Source organism: Ochotona princeps, chromosome 24 (genome assembly GCF_030435755.1).
Source record: "Ochotona princeps isolate mOchPri1 chromosome 24, mOchPri1.hap1, whole genome shotgun sequence".
Taxonomy (NCBI): Eukaryota; Metazoa; Chordata; class Mammalia; order Lagomorpha; family Ochotonidae; genus Ochotona; species Ochotona princeps.
This window is the reverse complement of record NC_080855.1, coordinates 14,439,288-14,456,053: the sequence shown is the minus strand read 5'-3', so window position 1 is coordinate 14,456,053 and position 16,766 is coordinate 14,439,288. Positions and strand designations below refer to the sequence as shown.

General features: G+C 51.3%; 1 protein-coding gene across 7 annotated transcripts in view; it reads right to left on the bottom strand.

The window, feature by feature from the left end:
• CLEC16A (C-type lectin domain containing 16A) overlaps positions 1–16,766 on the bottom strand; it is a 190,503-nt gene that overhangs the window by 11,873 nt on the left and 161,864 nt on the right. Inside the window, exons 22-23 of one of the 7 annotated variants that reach the window (XM_058680871.1) lie at positions 7,782–7,866; positions 7,251–7,405 (exon numbers count right to left, since the gene is read on the bottom strand). The exons of 5 other annotated variants lie outside the window; for them this stretch is intronic. In XM_058680871.1, coding sequence (XP_058536854.1) covers positions 7,348–7,405; positions 7,782–7,866 — 143 coding nt within the window. In that variant the 3' untranslated portion in view covers positions 7,251–7,347. Of the gene's footprint in view, positions 1–7,250; positions 7,406–7,781; positions 7,867–16,766 lie in introns of those variants that run through there. One more of the 7 variants, XM_004586756.3, reaches the window with a different exon arrangement.

Here is a 16,766-nt window from a genome sequence, read left to right as displayed (position 1 = left end):
CTGTTCTAATATGCACAGGAAGCTATTTCTAAGGCCCAAGCCATTGAAAGCCAGGGACCCAGCTGGGTGTGGGCAGGTGGCCCATGGTGGAGGCCTGCTGGGCACAGGGTGGGCTTGGGTGGGTGGCTGGTCACTGCAGCTGCAACCCTCTTTTGCAGAAGAGACTTACTGCTCTCTACCAGAGTATGAGTGTGCTGGGAGCTCCTGGGGGGAGCCACGGGGGGACAGATTGTGTGTATTTCTATTTGTGTGCGTGGTGAGGCTGGGGGAGGGTACCGACTCGGATGAACGATGGTAAACATTGGTACATCCTGACTCCCAGTAGGACAGCTCCTCAGGGACGTTCAGCCACAGCCCTGCAGAATCAGTTTTTAGAGCTTCTCACTTCTTAATCACTTAAAATAACCCCCTGCTCTCCACCCCACTGAGTTTACAGGTGTTCACTGGCCTCAAACACAAATGACCCTTTTACAAATGAAAGTGTCCAGGCAGCTTTTTCTGAGCTGTCAATTCATCAGAGCCACATGGGTGGAGCTGGGAAGTGTAACAAGAGTCAGGATTCAGTCTTGTATGCACCCATGTGCCTGAGTCCAAATGGGCAAGTGCGTCACCAAGTTGGTCACATGCCCTTCTCAGAAACCACGTCTTTCCTCTCGTTTACTTTAAAACTCAGGTTAGTTACTATGATGCCGTGTACTTGGTTTATTGCCATAACACATCTGGAGTGAGGTGAGTGGAACAGCAGATAAAGCATAGGGGTGGGCTGGCGTCAAGCCAAATCTGGCCTTAATCTTCCCATTCGCTGACAGCAGAATAGCAAAGGGGGGGATTCCTTGGCCCTCGGAAGGGGCTGGCTGATCAGGGCTCCCCTGGCTTTTCCACACCTGTTACCACTAAACCCCACCTCCCTCCTCTTTCCCTTCCTAGTGGCACTGGCATCCATGAGGGCCCAGTGACATCTTTTCCTTGGCTACCCAGGCTCTCTCCCTAATCTGGGTGGCAAATGCACTGAGGGTGGATTTGCCATGTCAGAAGTCAGGAGGATGAGGGGAAGAACTGAAGATGAAGGCACACCCACAGCCTCAGCGCCCCTTCCTCCAGTTCTTGCTTCATCCCAGCTACACAGATCCTGTTGAACTAGCTCTGGCGGGGCATGAGCCAAGTGCACGTGGGTTACCAAGAAACAGCAACCGTCCATACACGGCTTCCTGAGGACTCCGCCTGCAGGTAAGATCCTGGGCCTTCCCTGGGTATTTCTCAAGAAGAGCCTGCGGAATGTGGATCAGAGGGTGCAGCACTGCACGTGCCTACCACCTGTCTGAACCCACATCTGAGGACTCAGGCTGGTGGGGCCATGTGATGAACTACACACATGCTCGAAGCCCTGGGGGTAGGACAGGTAAGTGAAGATGTTTCACGTATATACTGGGTAGGAATGACCGGATGAAACTCAGTATATGTGGATGAGGAAATCGGCCACTGCTGCCACACACTCTGGGATGAAAGATTAAGGATGGGGCATGGATGTTCAAGATGTAGCACATCACACACACTCCGCCATGGTGACAAATTCAGGCGCTTGCCCAGAGCACAGGAAATACCAGGGTAACTGAAGAAGTTCATGGAAAAGAGAGTTCAGAGGCCCAGGTTACTTGAGGCCCCTGAAGTTTGAGGTCCACACTCAATTTGCTTCTGATGTGTGTTTTTCATGGGCTTTTTGAAGCCCTCATGTAGACTTGAAAGCTAGAAGACTGAAGCAAAGGGATGCCAGTAGTTTCTTATGTATAGTGAGCTTTATTTTCATTTTCTGTGCTTGACTGAATACTGTTAAACTAAGGGAGGATGAGGGAAAGAGACACAGCTGCCCTGGGGGGCTGGCCAGACTCAAGCTCCCAGCTCTCCTGGCTCCTATCCCCAATGTTCTGGTCTGTTTCATCAGCACCTCCTGGGGCAGAGCTGCCAGGACCTTTGGTGGCAGGTGGACCCACGCCAACGGGGAAACACATCCCAGGCTTTCCAGGAGCCCTGGAGGCAGTCAGGGGTCTTCCTATGGCCCTCAGGCAGCATTCTGCCAGTTCTTCTGGGAAGAGGAACTAAGACATAACTCTGGCATTCTTGAAGTGTGAACGTACGCCACAAAGGTCAGTCTTCTATTTCAGGTCCAGGAAGAGCAGGCGCTCTGGGCTGGCAGTCAGAATGCCAGGTTCCAGTCTAAGCTCAACTCAAAAAGTGGCTCTGAGACCTTGGACATGCTCTCCTCCCTTGGGAGCCTGAATCTGCCTGCTAGACCTGTGGTTATGGGACTCTGCATGCAGAGCTGGCCAAAGGGACCTGGGGCCCAGACATGGATTTTGATTTATTCACATCCAGTTTATAGCTGGTTGCTGTAGACATCACCATGTCCACAAGAGCAGATATGACTTACAGATATGGATTTCTGGTTTTACCTAAAATGAAGAGATGTGGGCCAGGCGTGGGACACCGTGCGCTAAGCCGTTGCTTGCAACTCACACATCTCCAGTGAGAGTGCTTGTTCCAATCCTGGCTACTCTGCTTCTAATCCAGCTTCCTGTTAACCCAAGGCATTAGCAGCTGATGAAGGCCCAAGTAGTTGCGTTCCAGACACGCTCATGTGAGACTTGGATGGCGTTCTGGGCTCCTGGCTTCAGCCAGGTTCAGTCATAGCTGCTGTGGGCATTTGGTGGTGAGCCAGCAGATGGAGCATCAAATGAATGAATGAGCAAATTTTTTCTTTTTAAGAAAGGAAAAGATCTGGTGTCACTGAACATCTTTTGCCCACAGCACCTGGAGGGGCCCTTCTGACTAAACTGCCAGGCTGCATTTGCATTTTCAGTTGATCATCTCTGCTATCCACCCTTAGGTTCTTGGTCAAAGCCACAGAACACAGGCAAGTTCTAACCCTCAGAGACCTTTAGAGCCAGGTCCCTTTTCAAACCCCCAAATCCTTGGGTAGGTGAGGTGAGCACGCGGACATGGAGTCACGGGCCTCCAGAGGCCAGGTGGTTGCTGTCAGCTCTGCTGGGCTGTTTCTCATTCAGGAATTCCCTGGTGTCTCTTTGCAGTCTGCACAAATCTCTCCCCACCTCCCATAGCTCTTGCAGTTCAGGGCCAGCTTGGGCAGGAGTCTATGCAACAGAATGGGTACACAGTGCTCTCCCCTGTCCACCTGTGGCCTGTCCAGGGCTGGGGCCTGCAAGTATGCCAAGGTGTGCTATGCAACAACTCCTGTTCCTTCAACAGCTAGTGTCTGGAATCCTCTGGGTTGAGAGGGTGTGGAACAGTGTACCTGGCAATGCTAGTTGTCTTCCAACAGTATTTTCCCCTTGAGCTGCAGCCACAGACTCTGTGAGGCACAGCCATGTGACTAGGTGGTGGCCAATGAGCAAGAGGGAAAAATGGCTGTAGGATCTCCCAGAAGGTCCTTTACGAGGAAAGCGAGGGGTGCCTCCTCCTCCATTCTGCTTTCTGAAGCATGGGTGTGATGGCTGAAAAATCTAACAGCCATCCTGGACCATGAGGACATATCACATTAGAGAGCAGAGCACTGTGCAGGTAGGAGCTTGGGCCCCTGCTCCCTCTGTGTTGTCCCTGACTACCTACCTACACCCAGGCTTCTACCAGAGAGGGACATGAACTCAACCTTAATTGACACAGTTAAGAAAAGGCTCTGTTAGGATGGGCAGGTGACCCACAGCTTCCTGACTCTAAGAAGTGCTCCCTCAACCATCTCCTGGGCGGTGCTGGTCATCTCTGGGGGAGACCAGTGAAGCTGAGTTTGTATGCGCCCACCCTGGGTCACCAAGGTCATCTGTGAAGGGTAAGACTGGAAAGAGGAAAACCATCAGAAACTGAGAGAAGGGGGAGCTTGAGCCCAAAGTTCTCTAAATTGCTGCCTGAGCAGGAAGCCCCAGCCACCTCTGCTGAAATTTTGTGCCATTCACTTTACCAGAATTACCAGGAGGATATAGGCTATTAAGATTGAAACGCAGGCTCAGTGCGATAGTGTTCAAATTCTCTCCTTGAACGCGCCAGGATCCCATATGGGCACTGGTTCCTATCCCAGCAGCCCCACTTCCCATCCAGCTCCTTGCTTGTGGCCTGGGAGAGCAGTTGAGGACAGCCCAAAACCTTGGGACCCCGCACCCGCGTGGGAGACCAGGAAGAAGCTCTTGGCTCCTGGCTCCTGGCTTCGGATAGGCTCAGCTGCAACCGTTGAAGCCACTTGGGGAGTGAACCTAACGGACAGAAGATCTTCCTCTGTATATGTGCCTTTCCAATAAAAATAAATAAGTCTTTAAAAAAAAAGACTGAAGCACAACTGCTTCAGGTTAAGAAGATGTGACAGCCAGCTGAGCGCAGGTGCAGGCCGAGGCCACGGAGGAAGGGCAGCTGGCTCAGGGTGCACGCCATAGGCTCTCCACTCTCTGGCTGCACTGACTTTGCTCCGGTCCTGCATCATCCCCATGGGCAGGCTGACATTTCCCCTGCTTCCAGGAAGGGTGTGAGACAGTGGACGGACACTTATCAAACCCACCCACAAAGCTGTAGACACCAAGTCCTGAGAGCCAATGAAACAAAAACCAGGTGACAAGAGCCCAATGACACAAGGTGAATGGAAAGAGAAGGTGACACTAGAACGACTTTCAGCGAGCCAGGGCTCCAAGCTTCCTGGAGACCTTGGAGGAAATGACACCATGTGGCCCTGGCTCTCAGGACACATGGATTTATCCTAAAGTGTCTGTTTCATTAAGTCCTCCTTGGGCACGCCTTCGAATGCCAGACACAGCTGCCTGGCAGCCTTGCAGCCTCACCATGTGAAGCTAACCCCAAGTAACGGCCCTTGCAGGTCTTTTTTCTAACTGGTGTGACAGCAGGTGCACACAGATGAAAATGTAACTGCTCTGCCAGGCACAGCCTTGTCAACAAGGGCGCTTCTCCATGAAAGCACCTGCGTTAAAAAACAACAACCATGCCAAGGTTGGCAAGGGGGTGGGGTGAGGAACACGGTGTACCGAGTAAGGAGGCAGCCACTAGCCCTTTAGGGACTCCCGAAAGCTCTTGGGAAACAGAATGAACAGGTCATTTCATTTTGGTGTAAACATTTTGAGTGGCTTATGTGCAGTGAGACTGCTGCCTGTTATGCTGCTATCCCATGTGGGTACCTGTTCAAGACCTGACAGCCCCACTTCTGATCCAGTTTCCTCCTAATGTGCCTAGGCAGGTAGCAGATGGTGATTCAATTATCTGAACCCTGCCAATCACATAAGTGACCAGGATGGCATTCTAAGCTCCTGATTGTGGCCTGGCCCAGGCCTGGTCATTGAGGCCACCTGGGGCATGAACCAGCAGATGAAGAGCTCTCTCTTTCACCCTGTCTTCCACACAAAGAAATGAAAATTCTAAAAACCAAAAACAAACAGCAGAAACAACCAACCAAACAAACAAAAACACATTCTGAAGGTCATGCATATAAGGGGGGGAGGGTCTTCAGAAGTCCAAGAAAAACATGCATGGCAAAGAGCATCTTTCAAGGCTCCTCCCAGTCTGTCCACTGGTTGTGTGCTGTCCCTCGCTTGGCAGAGGCGTGGGCTCTACCCAGCAACTCTGCCAGGAGGACAGCAGCACGGGCAGACATCCGGGAGGCAACAGGAGAAGGTGGTGATGGGTCAAAGTGGCTACTGCCTGCCAGCCACTGGCCTCAGAGACACCACCATTTGCAATTGTTTCAGAGAAGTTGGGCATCTGGAATTCTACAGAAAACTTTTTCTTCTCTTTCTTTTTTTAAAGTACTGATGCTTTAATTCACATGTTTTCTTAAAAACCAGAAGTGGGCAATCTCAGGAAAGCTGGACCAAACATGCTTGGTCTCGGAGTGGGGGGCACCTCAGTGTGCAGCCTCTGTCCGTGGTTGATATGGGGGGTTCCCCCAGCCTCCACTGGCAGCACTGGGATGGGTGGATGGGAAAATCACAGGTTGGGAATACCTCACCCAAACCCCTGCAATGAGCAGCTTCTGAACCTTAGGTGCACAAGAGAACTGAAGCCTGAGACGAGACAAGTCCAGTTTTCGCAGACGTCTCAGGAAAGATGTGTGATATGGAGGGAAGGGCTGGCTACCCCAACATTTACATAGGCTTGCTCTGTACCGAAAAGCATAAAACTAAACCTGCCAAGGCCAAGCGCTGGTTCGGGAGAAGCAACCACTTTCCCCAGCATCTGAGTGAATGAGGACCATGGCGCAGGTCCCTGAGCTTGCCTTTCATTAGCAAATTCATTCCAAGGCTGCAGCTCAGGTTTCTGACGATGCAGTGTTCATATTTTCTCACCACCCATGGCGATGCTGGGAAACAGTAAAAAATCAATCGGCCTCATGACCTTGTGCACAAACTAAAGACAGCAAGTGCGGCCGTGGCCTCATTCCTCCCTGGCTGGCTCCTTCGCCATCTCTGTGTCTCTGCCCTTTCACCTCTCCCCTCCCCCGTGCTATCTGCCAGGTCCCCAGGGCCAGAGAGGAGGGGTTGAGCTGGGCTGGGGTCTGGGACTTCATCCAGCTGTTGGCTCTGCACAGGCTGCGGCTGCTAAGACCAACATTGACACGGCTTCTCACCCACCCACCCGATTCAGGGAATAGTTCTTGGATCCATTCTGGGTGGCTGGGAGCCCATGAGTGGGGTTGCTCCAGAAAGATTGGTCACTGTAGGATGATGGTACCTAGGGTCCACAACTGTTCAAGGAGCATGTACTGGGGGCTCTGAGGAAGAAGCAGGGATCAGATCCAAGAGTCTAACCACAATGCACCCACAGCAGGCCAGTTGATGCCTGGATTCTTACCTGGGCATCACCACAGTCTACTGATATGTTCAATGGCCAGGAGGCCCCCAGGGATCCCCAGGACCCCACCACTTGAGTGACAGAGTGGACTGTTCACCCTGAGACCCTGCTGCCAGACCCCCTCAAGTGAGTCTCCAATGAGCCACTACTTTGAGTTGTGGCAGACTCTGGGTTTAGGGGCTGTGGAAGGGCTCCCCACACCTGCACCCCTGCCCTCCAACCTTAGTGGTGGTCATTTCCCCATTTTCTTCCTGTACTCTGGTGCTGAAGAATTCACTTCCTGTCCATCTTAGCAGACAGATCTGCAATCAAGAAGGGCAACTGCGGAAGGAGTTCCAAGGGCTTCCCTCTGCCAAGCGGGAGAATTACCGACCCCAGCGTCACTGACTGGCTGTACCTCAAAATGTATAAAGATCTTTTTATTTCTGTGTACAGAAAAGGGATAGTAACATGTTCAACATACAAAAATAGCTGGAGCGTGCAGCCTCTTTTACCCTACAGCTCCTTATCCATGGATAAATCCTCTTGGATTTTAAGGACTACACTTGAAAACCTGCAGGAAAGAAAAAAATAATCTTTTCAGTATCTCACCTCCTCTTTGGGTAATCTCTGTCCTAACTGTGCCCTCAGAGATGTGTCTGCTGCCAGGTGAGGACATGCCCCTATGGGCTGCCACCCACGGGAGAGAGCCAAGGTTTGGGTGCTGCTTTCACTGCCGGGGTGGCAAGGCTGTGTTGGTCCCAAGGTCCCCAGAGGGAGAGCTGGCAGTTGCAAGGCAGGAGGGCACGAGATCTCCAGGAGTCTCTCATGGGGTGGGGGTGGGGGGTCCAATCTGGTGTCAGAATTTTTTTTTTAATAGGACCTGGACTTTCTTCCCAAGGCCTGGGCCCCTGACTCGCCCAGCCCCTGCCTTCTTCCAATGGCATTACCGTCTGTACATTAGCAAGCAAAGCGCTCCACAACAGTTTCTCAGCCAGGGCACTAGCAAATTCACCAACGATCGCCTAGACAGGGCTAAAAGCAGCAAGAGGGAGGCAGGTTAGACCATGAGCAGGGGGTTGCCAACCCCTGACTCCTCTGCCTTAAGAACCTAACAGAGCAGAACTGGGGGCCTACTGGGCTGGGGTGGGCCAGGAGAGCTTCCGGAGCTCCTGGCTGGCTAGGGACCAGCTCTAGCAGCAGGTGTCTCCTCTCATTAGTCCTGTTCCATGTGGGAAACCACATGGTGTATAGCTCACACTGCACCCTGTCTTGTGTGTTTTTCAAAGCAGTGGTGTACATGGGGACCAAGGAAGAAGTCCTGACTATGTGCACAAACATGTGCAGTTGGTACAAAAGGCAAGGCTGAAAGCCATGCACCTGCAGACCCACTCCTGCTGCTTCCATTAGCCAGGACTGGGATCTTGTAGAGGGGCCTGGTTTACTTGTACACAGCACAGAAGCTCTCCCCATTGGGTGTTTCAACAGATTGGGGATGGGCCAGCTGGGTGGGGGGATGATCCACTGTTAAACATCATCTACAAAAAGAACCAGAAGATAGCATCTGGAGTGACATGGGGCAGATACTATCAGGGAGCACGTGTGCAACCACACACAGACCCAGATGCTTATCAGGTCGGGATAGGCTCCAAAAGCCTGGAGTGAGGCTGGGAAGTGGACTGGGCTGAGTCAGCTTCCGGCTTGGCAGAGCTGGCAGCACAAGGTGGCTGAGACTGTTGTACATGTGGCTTCTATTGCCTATAGGGCAGATGCCCTGAGGAGCCCTGGTGCTGGGCCTGCACATTCTATCCTGGACGCAGGATGCAGTGGTCAAAGAGTGCCCAGGGTTCTGGCCATCCCCTGTAAGCATATGACTTCCTGGGAAGAGGGAGATCTGCTTACCTTGTAAACCATTGTCCCCTCTCTCATGTCACGAGGACTCAATGAGCTAAAAGGGTTCTACTGTTCAGGCAGTGCTCTATGTTTTGACTGCTTAACCAGAATTTATAGGGCTGGGAACGTGCGCCCGATGACGCCAGAACTGGAGATAGTTTTTACAAGTGTCTTTAGATCCAGGGCTGGGTGGCAGAACTAGCAATGTGATGTAAGGGAAAACGCCCTGAGTCAAGAAAGTAAGCCACCAGACAGCTTGTCTAAAGAAACATCACCCAGTTAAGCTTAAAGGGAATTAGACAGAAAAGCAGCCTGTGAGAAAATAGAGTTCTGGCTGTCTCCACCTAGATCCTTAAAATCTTAACTCATGATGGATGCGTGGCCTGGGAAGAGGCGCCTGCCAGTGGCCTCTCTATTGCAGCGGAGTGTATCAGGCAGAACTGTGGCAAACGACAATGTTCAATGGGGCTGGACTTGGGGAAACAGCTGCCTCACCCAGGTTCCTATGTGCCCATTCCCAGCGAAGACATATGATGGAGAGTTTAGTGGGGAAGGCAAGGATCTGCCAGCTGTGTACTCAAGTCTCCACATCCCCTGGTCCTGCGGCCAGTGCAGGGGTGTCTGGGAGGGTGGATACCCTGCACTCCTGAAGGATGGCTATTTACTGGGAAACTGTGGCATCTGAGAGGTATGGGCCTTCAGCACAGAAAACCCATGGAAAAGGGGCCTGCCTGGGCCAGAGGGCTGTCTCCTATCTGTTTTTCCTCTGTGCTTCCTCTCCTTGCAAATGCTGAGCTAATGCATTCAACATTAACATCACTCTGGCTATTCTGCATTTGTAGTTTTGATTTCTTCTCTCTTTTTTGTATTAATATTTCATTATAAAAGTATTGATTTCCTTTAACTAAGAGACTTAAAGTTTGCTGCATCCTTAAGCATGATTTTATTATGTCTTGGGGCCAAATGTTTTCCCTCCCCCCAAAACACTTTTCCTTCTCTATAATGTATGTCGAGGGGGAGGCATTGATCTGTACAACTCTGCATCATAGGCAGCTTCTAAGGGACGTTCCAATCTGTGCACCTGGAGAGGCACTTCTTCACCACGACTGTGTGTGTCCCTGGTAGGCCTGTCTCACGCTTTCAAGGTGAGGACCCATGCACGATGTGTGACAGCAGCAGACCTGAGAAACCTAAAACAGCTCTGGACAGGGACCCCACACTTACAAAGCCCCCAGAGAAGCCCCAGGCAGCAGAAGAACCACCTTCCTGTGTATGTTGCCCACCTCCTGCTTCTTCTAAGAAAGACATCAGAAGGCGAGGAGGAGTCCCGCAGGCTTGGGGCTGCAGACACAGTTGGGGCGTGTCACAGGCTGGGTCTCGCAGAGCCCGTCCAGGAAGCAGGCGGAGTGACTGGCAGAATGGGCCAGGCGCTCCGAAATGTTTAAATATTGAACACTCCTTCTCCCTCTTCCACATTCATTATTAACTTGGACCCGTACCACTGTGTGCACTGACTTCACTGATTCCCAAGAACTCGAGACACAATGGACAATGCTCAGGGGCCCACAGGCGGGGGCGGAACGGAGATTTGGGTTTCTCTCGTGCCCTCGCTGTAAATCCTTTACGGTCAGCCCCACGTTTTCAGAGCCATGAATTCCTGGAAGCGGCTCAGCCTTTCAGTGACCTTTGGCGCCCGAAAGCAGATGATGAGTGTCCCAAATGCTGACAGATGGGACTTCTTCCCCTTCCCACCATGGCGGCAGTGGTGGAGGAGGCCACAGGCCAGAAGGCATTGCCATGGCGGCAGTGGTGGAGGAGGCCACAGGCCAGAAGGCATTGCCATGGCACTGGTGAGGCTGTGGGATGGATGGTCATCAGGGGGGGCATCCACTGTTTGGGACAGCAGTGGTAGTGCTTAGGGTGCGGCATGCATATTTGGGGAAGATGTATGCCTACATCTGCTAGCAGATGGCCTTCACCCAGCTTCTTGACACTGGGGCATGGGCTGGCAGTGGCCTTGTTCTGACATGTGTGACCTGTCAGATGCCAGTGGCTTGGGCCTGTAGCCAAGCAGACCTGTGGCAGGGGCCACATCAATTTTACTGGATGTGGGCGTGTGGCATTCAAAGCAGAAACCTAAATTCCTTTGCAGAAAGTATAGTGGCACCTGTTCTTGCGCACCAACAAAGGGTGGGGTGGCCATCATCCTTCTGCCAAAAGCAGAGATGAGACGGGACCTGCTGGCGGGCTGAGCTGGTCACAGAGCTTCTTCTCCCTGGGCTTTTAGCTGTTCGAGTGAAACTGTCCCAGATGACCAGCTGAAGGCTTCCATTTTCCTTCAGACACAGCACTCCATTGGAGATCGATGTTCTCCCCTGAAAGGCGGGCTAAATTTATCCTTCCCTGCATCCTGCCCTCCACTCTCGGCACTGGGCTGGGGAGCAGTAAGGCCCTGGCCCTGCTGAGTTAGGTGTCTGTTGGTGGTATGGTGACCATACCCCCAGCCTCACCCTGTGTTTCTCTCTCTCTCTCTCACACACACACGCACACACACTTGCTTCTCAGAGGGCTCCCTGCTGTCTTGCTCTTAGAAGTCCCTGTGAGCTCTGCAGCCCCCAGAGTGTACACTACAAGAATTCAGGTAGGCTTGCTGTGTGGCGGCTCTGGGGGACTCTCACCTGGCCACCACTGGCCCAGATGGTGACCCGAGTGCTCAGTGTTGAGTACCTTCCACAGCAGTGGGATTATGTGGGCTGCTGTGGGCTTCACCAACTCGACTAAATCACAGACTTCCTTCTCTGCCTGTCGCACTTGGCAGGCTGCCCTGTGAATGAAACTTTGCTGATTGATTCAGTGCCCAGTGCCTGGAGGGCCCCGTATTTCTGAAGTTAGCCATCTACGTGGCTGTAGAGAGCATACCCCCACATAGTCACTTTGAGCTATTGTTTCCATTTTGCTGTTAACCCTCTGGACTCTGCTTTTGGCAAGAATGAGGGATAAAATGAAAATGACTTGAAGGGAAAGACACCTGTGTCCACACAGGCAGTGCATATGTACACACATAGGGGGCTCTGCTGTGATGGCCGGGCCCCCTGACATTGCTTTCTGAAAAGCAACCTGACTAGGGCAATCATTGCCCTTGACCCTAGAGATTCACTAGAGACACACAGCTAGATTTCTGTAACAGCACATTCACCACAGCACGGCAGAAGCAACTTCTGGTGCCAATACAAGCTGACTTGCATATCCTGACTGTGCACAGTATGGGTTGCACTGGGTCCTGCTCAAACTCTTTTGTTGAAGCTCTACCCCTCTCAGTCTGTGACCTGATTTGGAAGCAGGTCATCTTACAGGGGTGAGCTGGTTTAGATGCTGTCATCAGGGTGGCCCCACATCCAGCCTGACTGCGCACTACAAACAGTGGAGATGAGGGCTAGGGTTCCATACGCAGGAGAGAGTGCACTAGGTAAAGACGGCGGTGGAGACCTGGACGACACCTGTATGAGCCAAGAAGCAGCAGAAGCAAGCAGCAAAGCCCAGAACCGGCAGGGAAGTCCATGTTAGGCTTCTCCTCCTAGTCTGCTGACAACACAGCATGGACTCTTGGCCCTCAGAGCACAACAGCGAGTTTGTGTTGTGTAAGCCACCTAGCCTGCGGTCCTTCACCATGGCTGCCTCCAGCAGTGAACACTGCTACAACAGACCAGTAGGCAGCCATGAAAAGAGATTTAAGGGGGCGGGTGTTGTGGCACAGCCTGTTAGGCCATCACTAGAAATGCCTGCGTCCCATATCAGAGCGCTTAGGATTAAATCCCACCTCTGCTAGTGCACCTGGAAGGCAGCAGATAATAACCCAAGTTCTTGGATCTCTGTTGCTCACGTGGGCCACCTGGACAGAGCTCCAAATTCCAGGCTTGTGCCTGGTGCAGCCACAGATGTTGCGGCATTTGGGGAGTGAACCAGCAGATGATGGAAGACAAGCATGCTGTCTCCCTCTCTTGCTTCCAACTCCATCCCTTAAACACATAAATACATCTCTTACAAACTGAGGCTCAGCAAGAGGCAGTCTATGGCACGGGGAGCTACTCTGACTGTGACCTTGGTGCTGAAAAACTTTGTGACCCTGCAGTCCTGCTGCTTGGGCTGCCCATGTGCAGACAGGTGCATGCCTGAGGGTGACCACTGCAGCCCTGTCTGGGGCAGTGAAAGCCCAGGCTGACCAAAGCTCTCAGCCAGAGAAACACAAGTGGGCACACCACAGAACACTATGTAGCCATGAAAAGGAACACATGAACTCTGTAACTGATAAAACAAGAGGGTCTTCTGATATACAGGGCTGACCAAAAACAAACATGCCACAGCAGCAAATAATGATGATTCTGCTTAGGTTACTTTAAAAAGTGGCCCAAATTTTGAGGTGATTTACAGTTCTGTAACTCCTCATCCTAAATCCTTGTAGCCAGCCATGACCTGGAATTCAACATCACTGGGAGTTAAAGCCATGTGTGCGTTTATATGGATACAATGCATGCTATGTTATATCTTCAGCTGGGTTTTGGACAGCTAAAACCAAACATACCACATTTTTGGAGAAAAAAAATAAACAAATGTATACTGACAAAAATGGATACAAACAACTCCTACAAAGAGCCCATAAATAGCTCATGACAGGTTTTGGACACCAAAAGATCTTAGAAAAGCCTTTTGTTTGAAGCTGTGTGGACTTCACAGTTGCTGAGAAGGGGCTGAAGCCCTCTGCCTGAGTGCTGGCTGCAGACGCGTATGTGGGGAGCAGCTTTAGGCCAGGGACTGGAGAGAGCTCAGCCAGCCCGACTGGGAGTAGCTGAAAGTGGTGGTGACTGGGGGAGGAGCAGTTCAAGGGAATTCAAGCCTCATTTGTAATTTTTTTTCATTTTTAAATGAACAATTAGCTTATCTATTTTTTGGGCAAAATAAACTATTTTAATCAGTGAGAGAGAATAAAGATATGGATGGAGAGTGAACTGAACTGTTCACACTCTCCTCTCGTGCACTGGCGGGGCTGTGAGTGATTGCTCCTTTCTGGAGCTTTATGGTTTTTGTTTGCAATCCCCAACATTCACAGATTAATGGGCAAAAATTAATGTAATGGCCTTGCAGTAACAGCGAAACAGCTGACTGGTCCATCCGTTCCTGTCATTGTCAGCTTGTCCTCAGGACCTGGGTGACATTGTGGGGCCACATCTCGCTGCCTCCCTGACCCACCACCCCTGGTGCACAGGCTTCTGACAGCCCAGCAGCGCTGGCTCCGCACCACTGTCATGAAATATGGCCCCTTCCCGGGCTTCTGCTAACACACTTGCCGCTTTGACTCATCCTCTCTCTTACTCTCTCTGTCCTCTATTTTCCTGCCCTCTTTGCCCTTTGATTGCTTTTCGGGAGTTTATCATATTGAACTTTTATCCCTTTCCAGGAAACTCTATTATCTTTTTTTTCCTCTTCTCACAATGAATAAATAACTGTGAGAGCGTTTCTTTAGACAGAAATACCTCCTGCCTCCTAAACAGATCCGGTGTCAGAGCTTTCTCCCTGTGGCCCCTTGGCCTGAGTTGAAGGCGCAGCACGTGTCCCAGGAGAGGCCTCACTGTGCTGCTCCTCCCAGCTGGCTGTGTTTCATGGCTGTCCTCCAGGCAGGGGATGGAGCACCGGCCTGGCAGTCTAAATGCTATGGCACAGCACTGTTATGAGAGCTGGCTTTGGAGACAACAGACCTGAGCTCAAACCCTGGCCTTTTGCTGACTGGCTGAAGCCTCAGGCCTCAGTTTCCCTGGACACAGCACGGGAATAATCTCTAGCCCAGACATCATTCTAAAGACTACGTGAAAGGAATGCACAGGATCACGTTCGACACATGTGCAGCGACTGCTCCGTCACCAGTGATGGCTGTGCACCTCATCTCGATGGCTTTCACAGCTTCTGCCTCTCAGGGAGGGGCACAGCCAGCCTCAAGTACCCCCTGGAAACAATGTTCAGCACTCAGGACCGTATGTTTTGTCACTGGTGTGGACTGGACGACATGTTGGTCTAGTCTCAGAGAGGTCACGTGCAGAGCACTAAGCAGGTGCCGTCCACCTGCGTTCTGCCTCTTCCTACCGCACCAAGTGCTCACGGCACTTCAGGGGATTCCAGTGCTCACAGCTGTGATGCTCATACCTGCTGGCTTTCCCAGAAGTCACAATTCTGAGGTCAGACCACAGCAACAGAGATTTCTGGAAAGGTAAGAAATGCAAACTTACCTCATAATTTACAGGAAAGAAACGGGAACAGGAGGCTCTTTTACCAGCAAGAACAGAGTTTTTTCTTCAAAGTCAAAAGGCAATGGAAAAAAGGCCACTTTTGGGGAAGGGGAAGAGTGCCAGGTGAGTCTGGACTACATCAAGGTTTCCAAATTATTCCGGAATGTGTTGTGGGTTCCAACCCCCCCACATGTTGGACTTCTTTAAGGAAAATGTTACACAAATCAGGCTACTTGATGATAAAAATGTGACACAAGTGAAATCAATTGGCCTTTATGTGCCGTTTCATGACAGCACGGCGACAGGCTGACTAGAATGGTATATATATATATATTTTAAACACAATTTTATTGATATGTACTTCAAATACCGAAAAGTTTACTCTTTGGAAGAAAGGGTTCAAGACACTGATTTTTAGTGCATTCACAGCTGTTTGTAACCACAATGTTTGAAAACATTTCCCTTACCTTCATAAGAGGTATGTTTTCAGTTCATAGTGGGTAATGCAAACACTTCTCCCCCACTCCTAACCCTCCTTGCACCAGTGGGCCTGTCACCCACCCTTACAAAGGCCCGCCCACTCCACATTCCATTGTCAATCCTCCTGCACATGGCACAAAACATTCCATTCTTCCAATCAGACCCAAGCTCAAGAACCTGTCCTTCCCATAGAATTCATCATCACACATGGCCCAGGTCAGTTCCTCCTGACCTGCTCTTTGCTAACAAGGGAGGGAGGAGGTGCCAAGAAACAGAAGGCGGTCTCACATCCCAGTCATCAATGACAAACGGTGGTGGGCAAATGTTCTCTTTCCTTGGAGTGAGCTGGCAGGCCAAAGCATCCAGCCCTGCTCAGCTCTGTGCGACTTTCTCCTAGCTCAACTTCCCTTCCACAGAAAAGCCTTCCCAGACCCCCGACCCATGTCAGTGTCCTCTACCACACTGTCAGCACCAGGGCACCTATCACAGCTCTGTACCATTTCTGTAGCGTCACAGTGCCCGGGGCCTCCAAAGGGGCTGTTCTCCAAGTCTGCAGTGAAAATGTCCATCACACAAGAAGGTAATTCAAATAGTTGATGGAATGAAAATTAAAAAAAAGAATATACTTTGGTACAAAAAGGTTGAAATCCATGTATTGTTTCTATGATGGGCATTTCCATGAAGTTTCTGATTTCTCAGTTTGCTGGTTCCATCCATCTGCCCACATGCCCACTCCCACCCTTCCTTCCTGTCATCTGCCCGCCTGTTCATGAGCTGGAGGACACCATGGAATTGAGATCAGTCTTAGGAGGAGCACAGGGACCGGACTGTGTGGATTCTGGGCCACTGCGAGGGAGACAGGAGCCAGTGATGGCACAGGTGCAGGAGACAATCCTCTGACTTACACCTTAATGAGGTTCTTCTAGCTGTGATGACCATGGTGGGCAAGGTGAGAGCAGCAGGCTGAGTGTGAGCCCCTGAAGCGCCCACACTGGCCAAGGCCAAGAGCAGCACCACCTTGGAGGCTCACGGTGACATCTGCCTGTCTCTGGCTGTGAAGACTCTCTGGGGCCCAGCTCGTGGCTGCCTCAGATTGTAATGACAGAGTCTTGCTGAGACAAAGACCATGCAACTCTAAACTTGCCTGCAATACACCTACCCTGGAAGACAGGTATGGTGGTGAGCTAGTCTGGGTTCTGTGTGCACTTCCCAGGTAGAACCCATAGGTGTGTGGGTTTTTTTTTTTTCTTCCTTTTTGGTGGTGGGAAGGCACTGGTCATGTGCAAC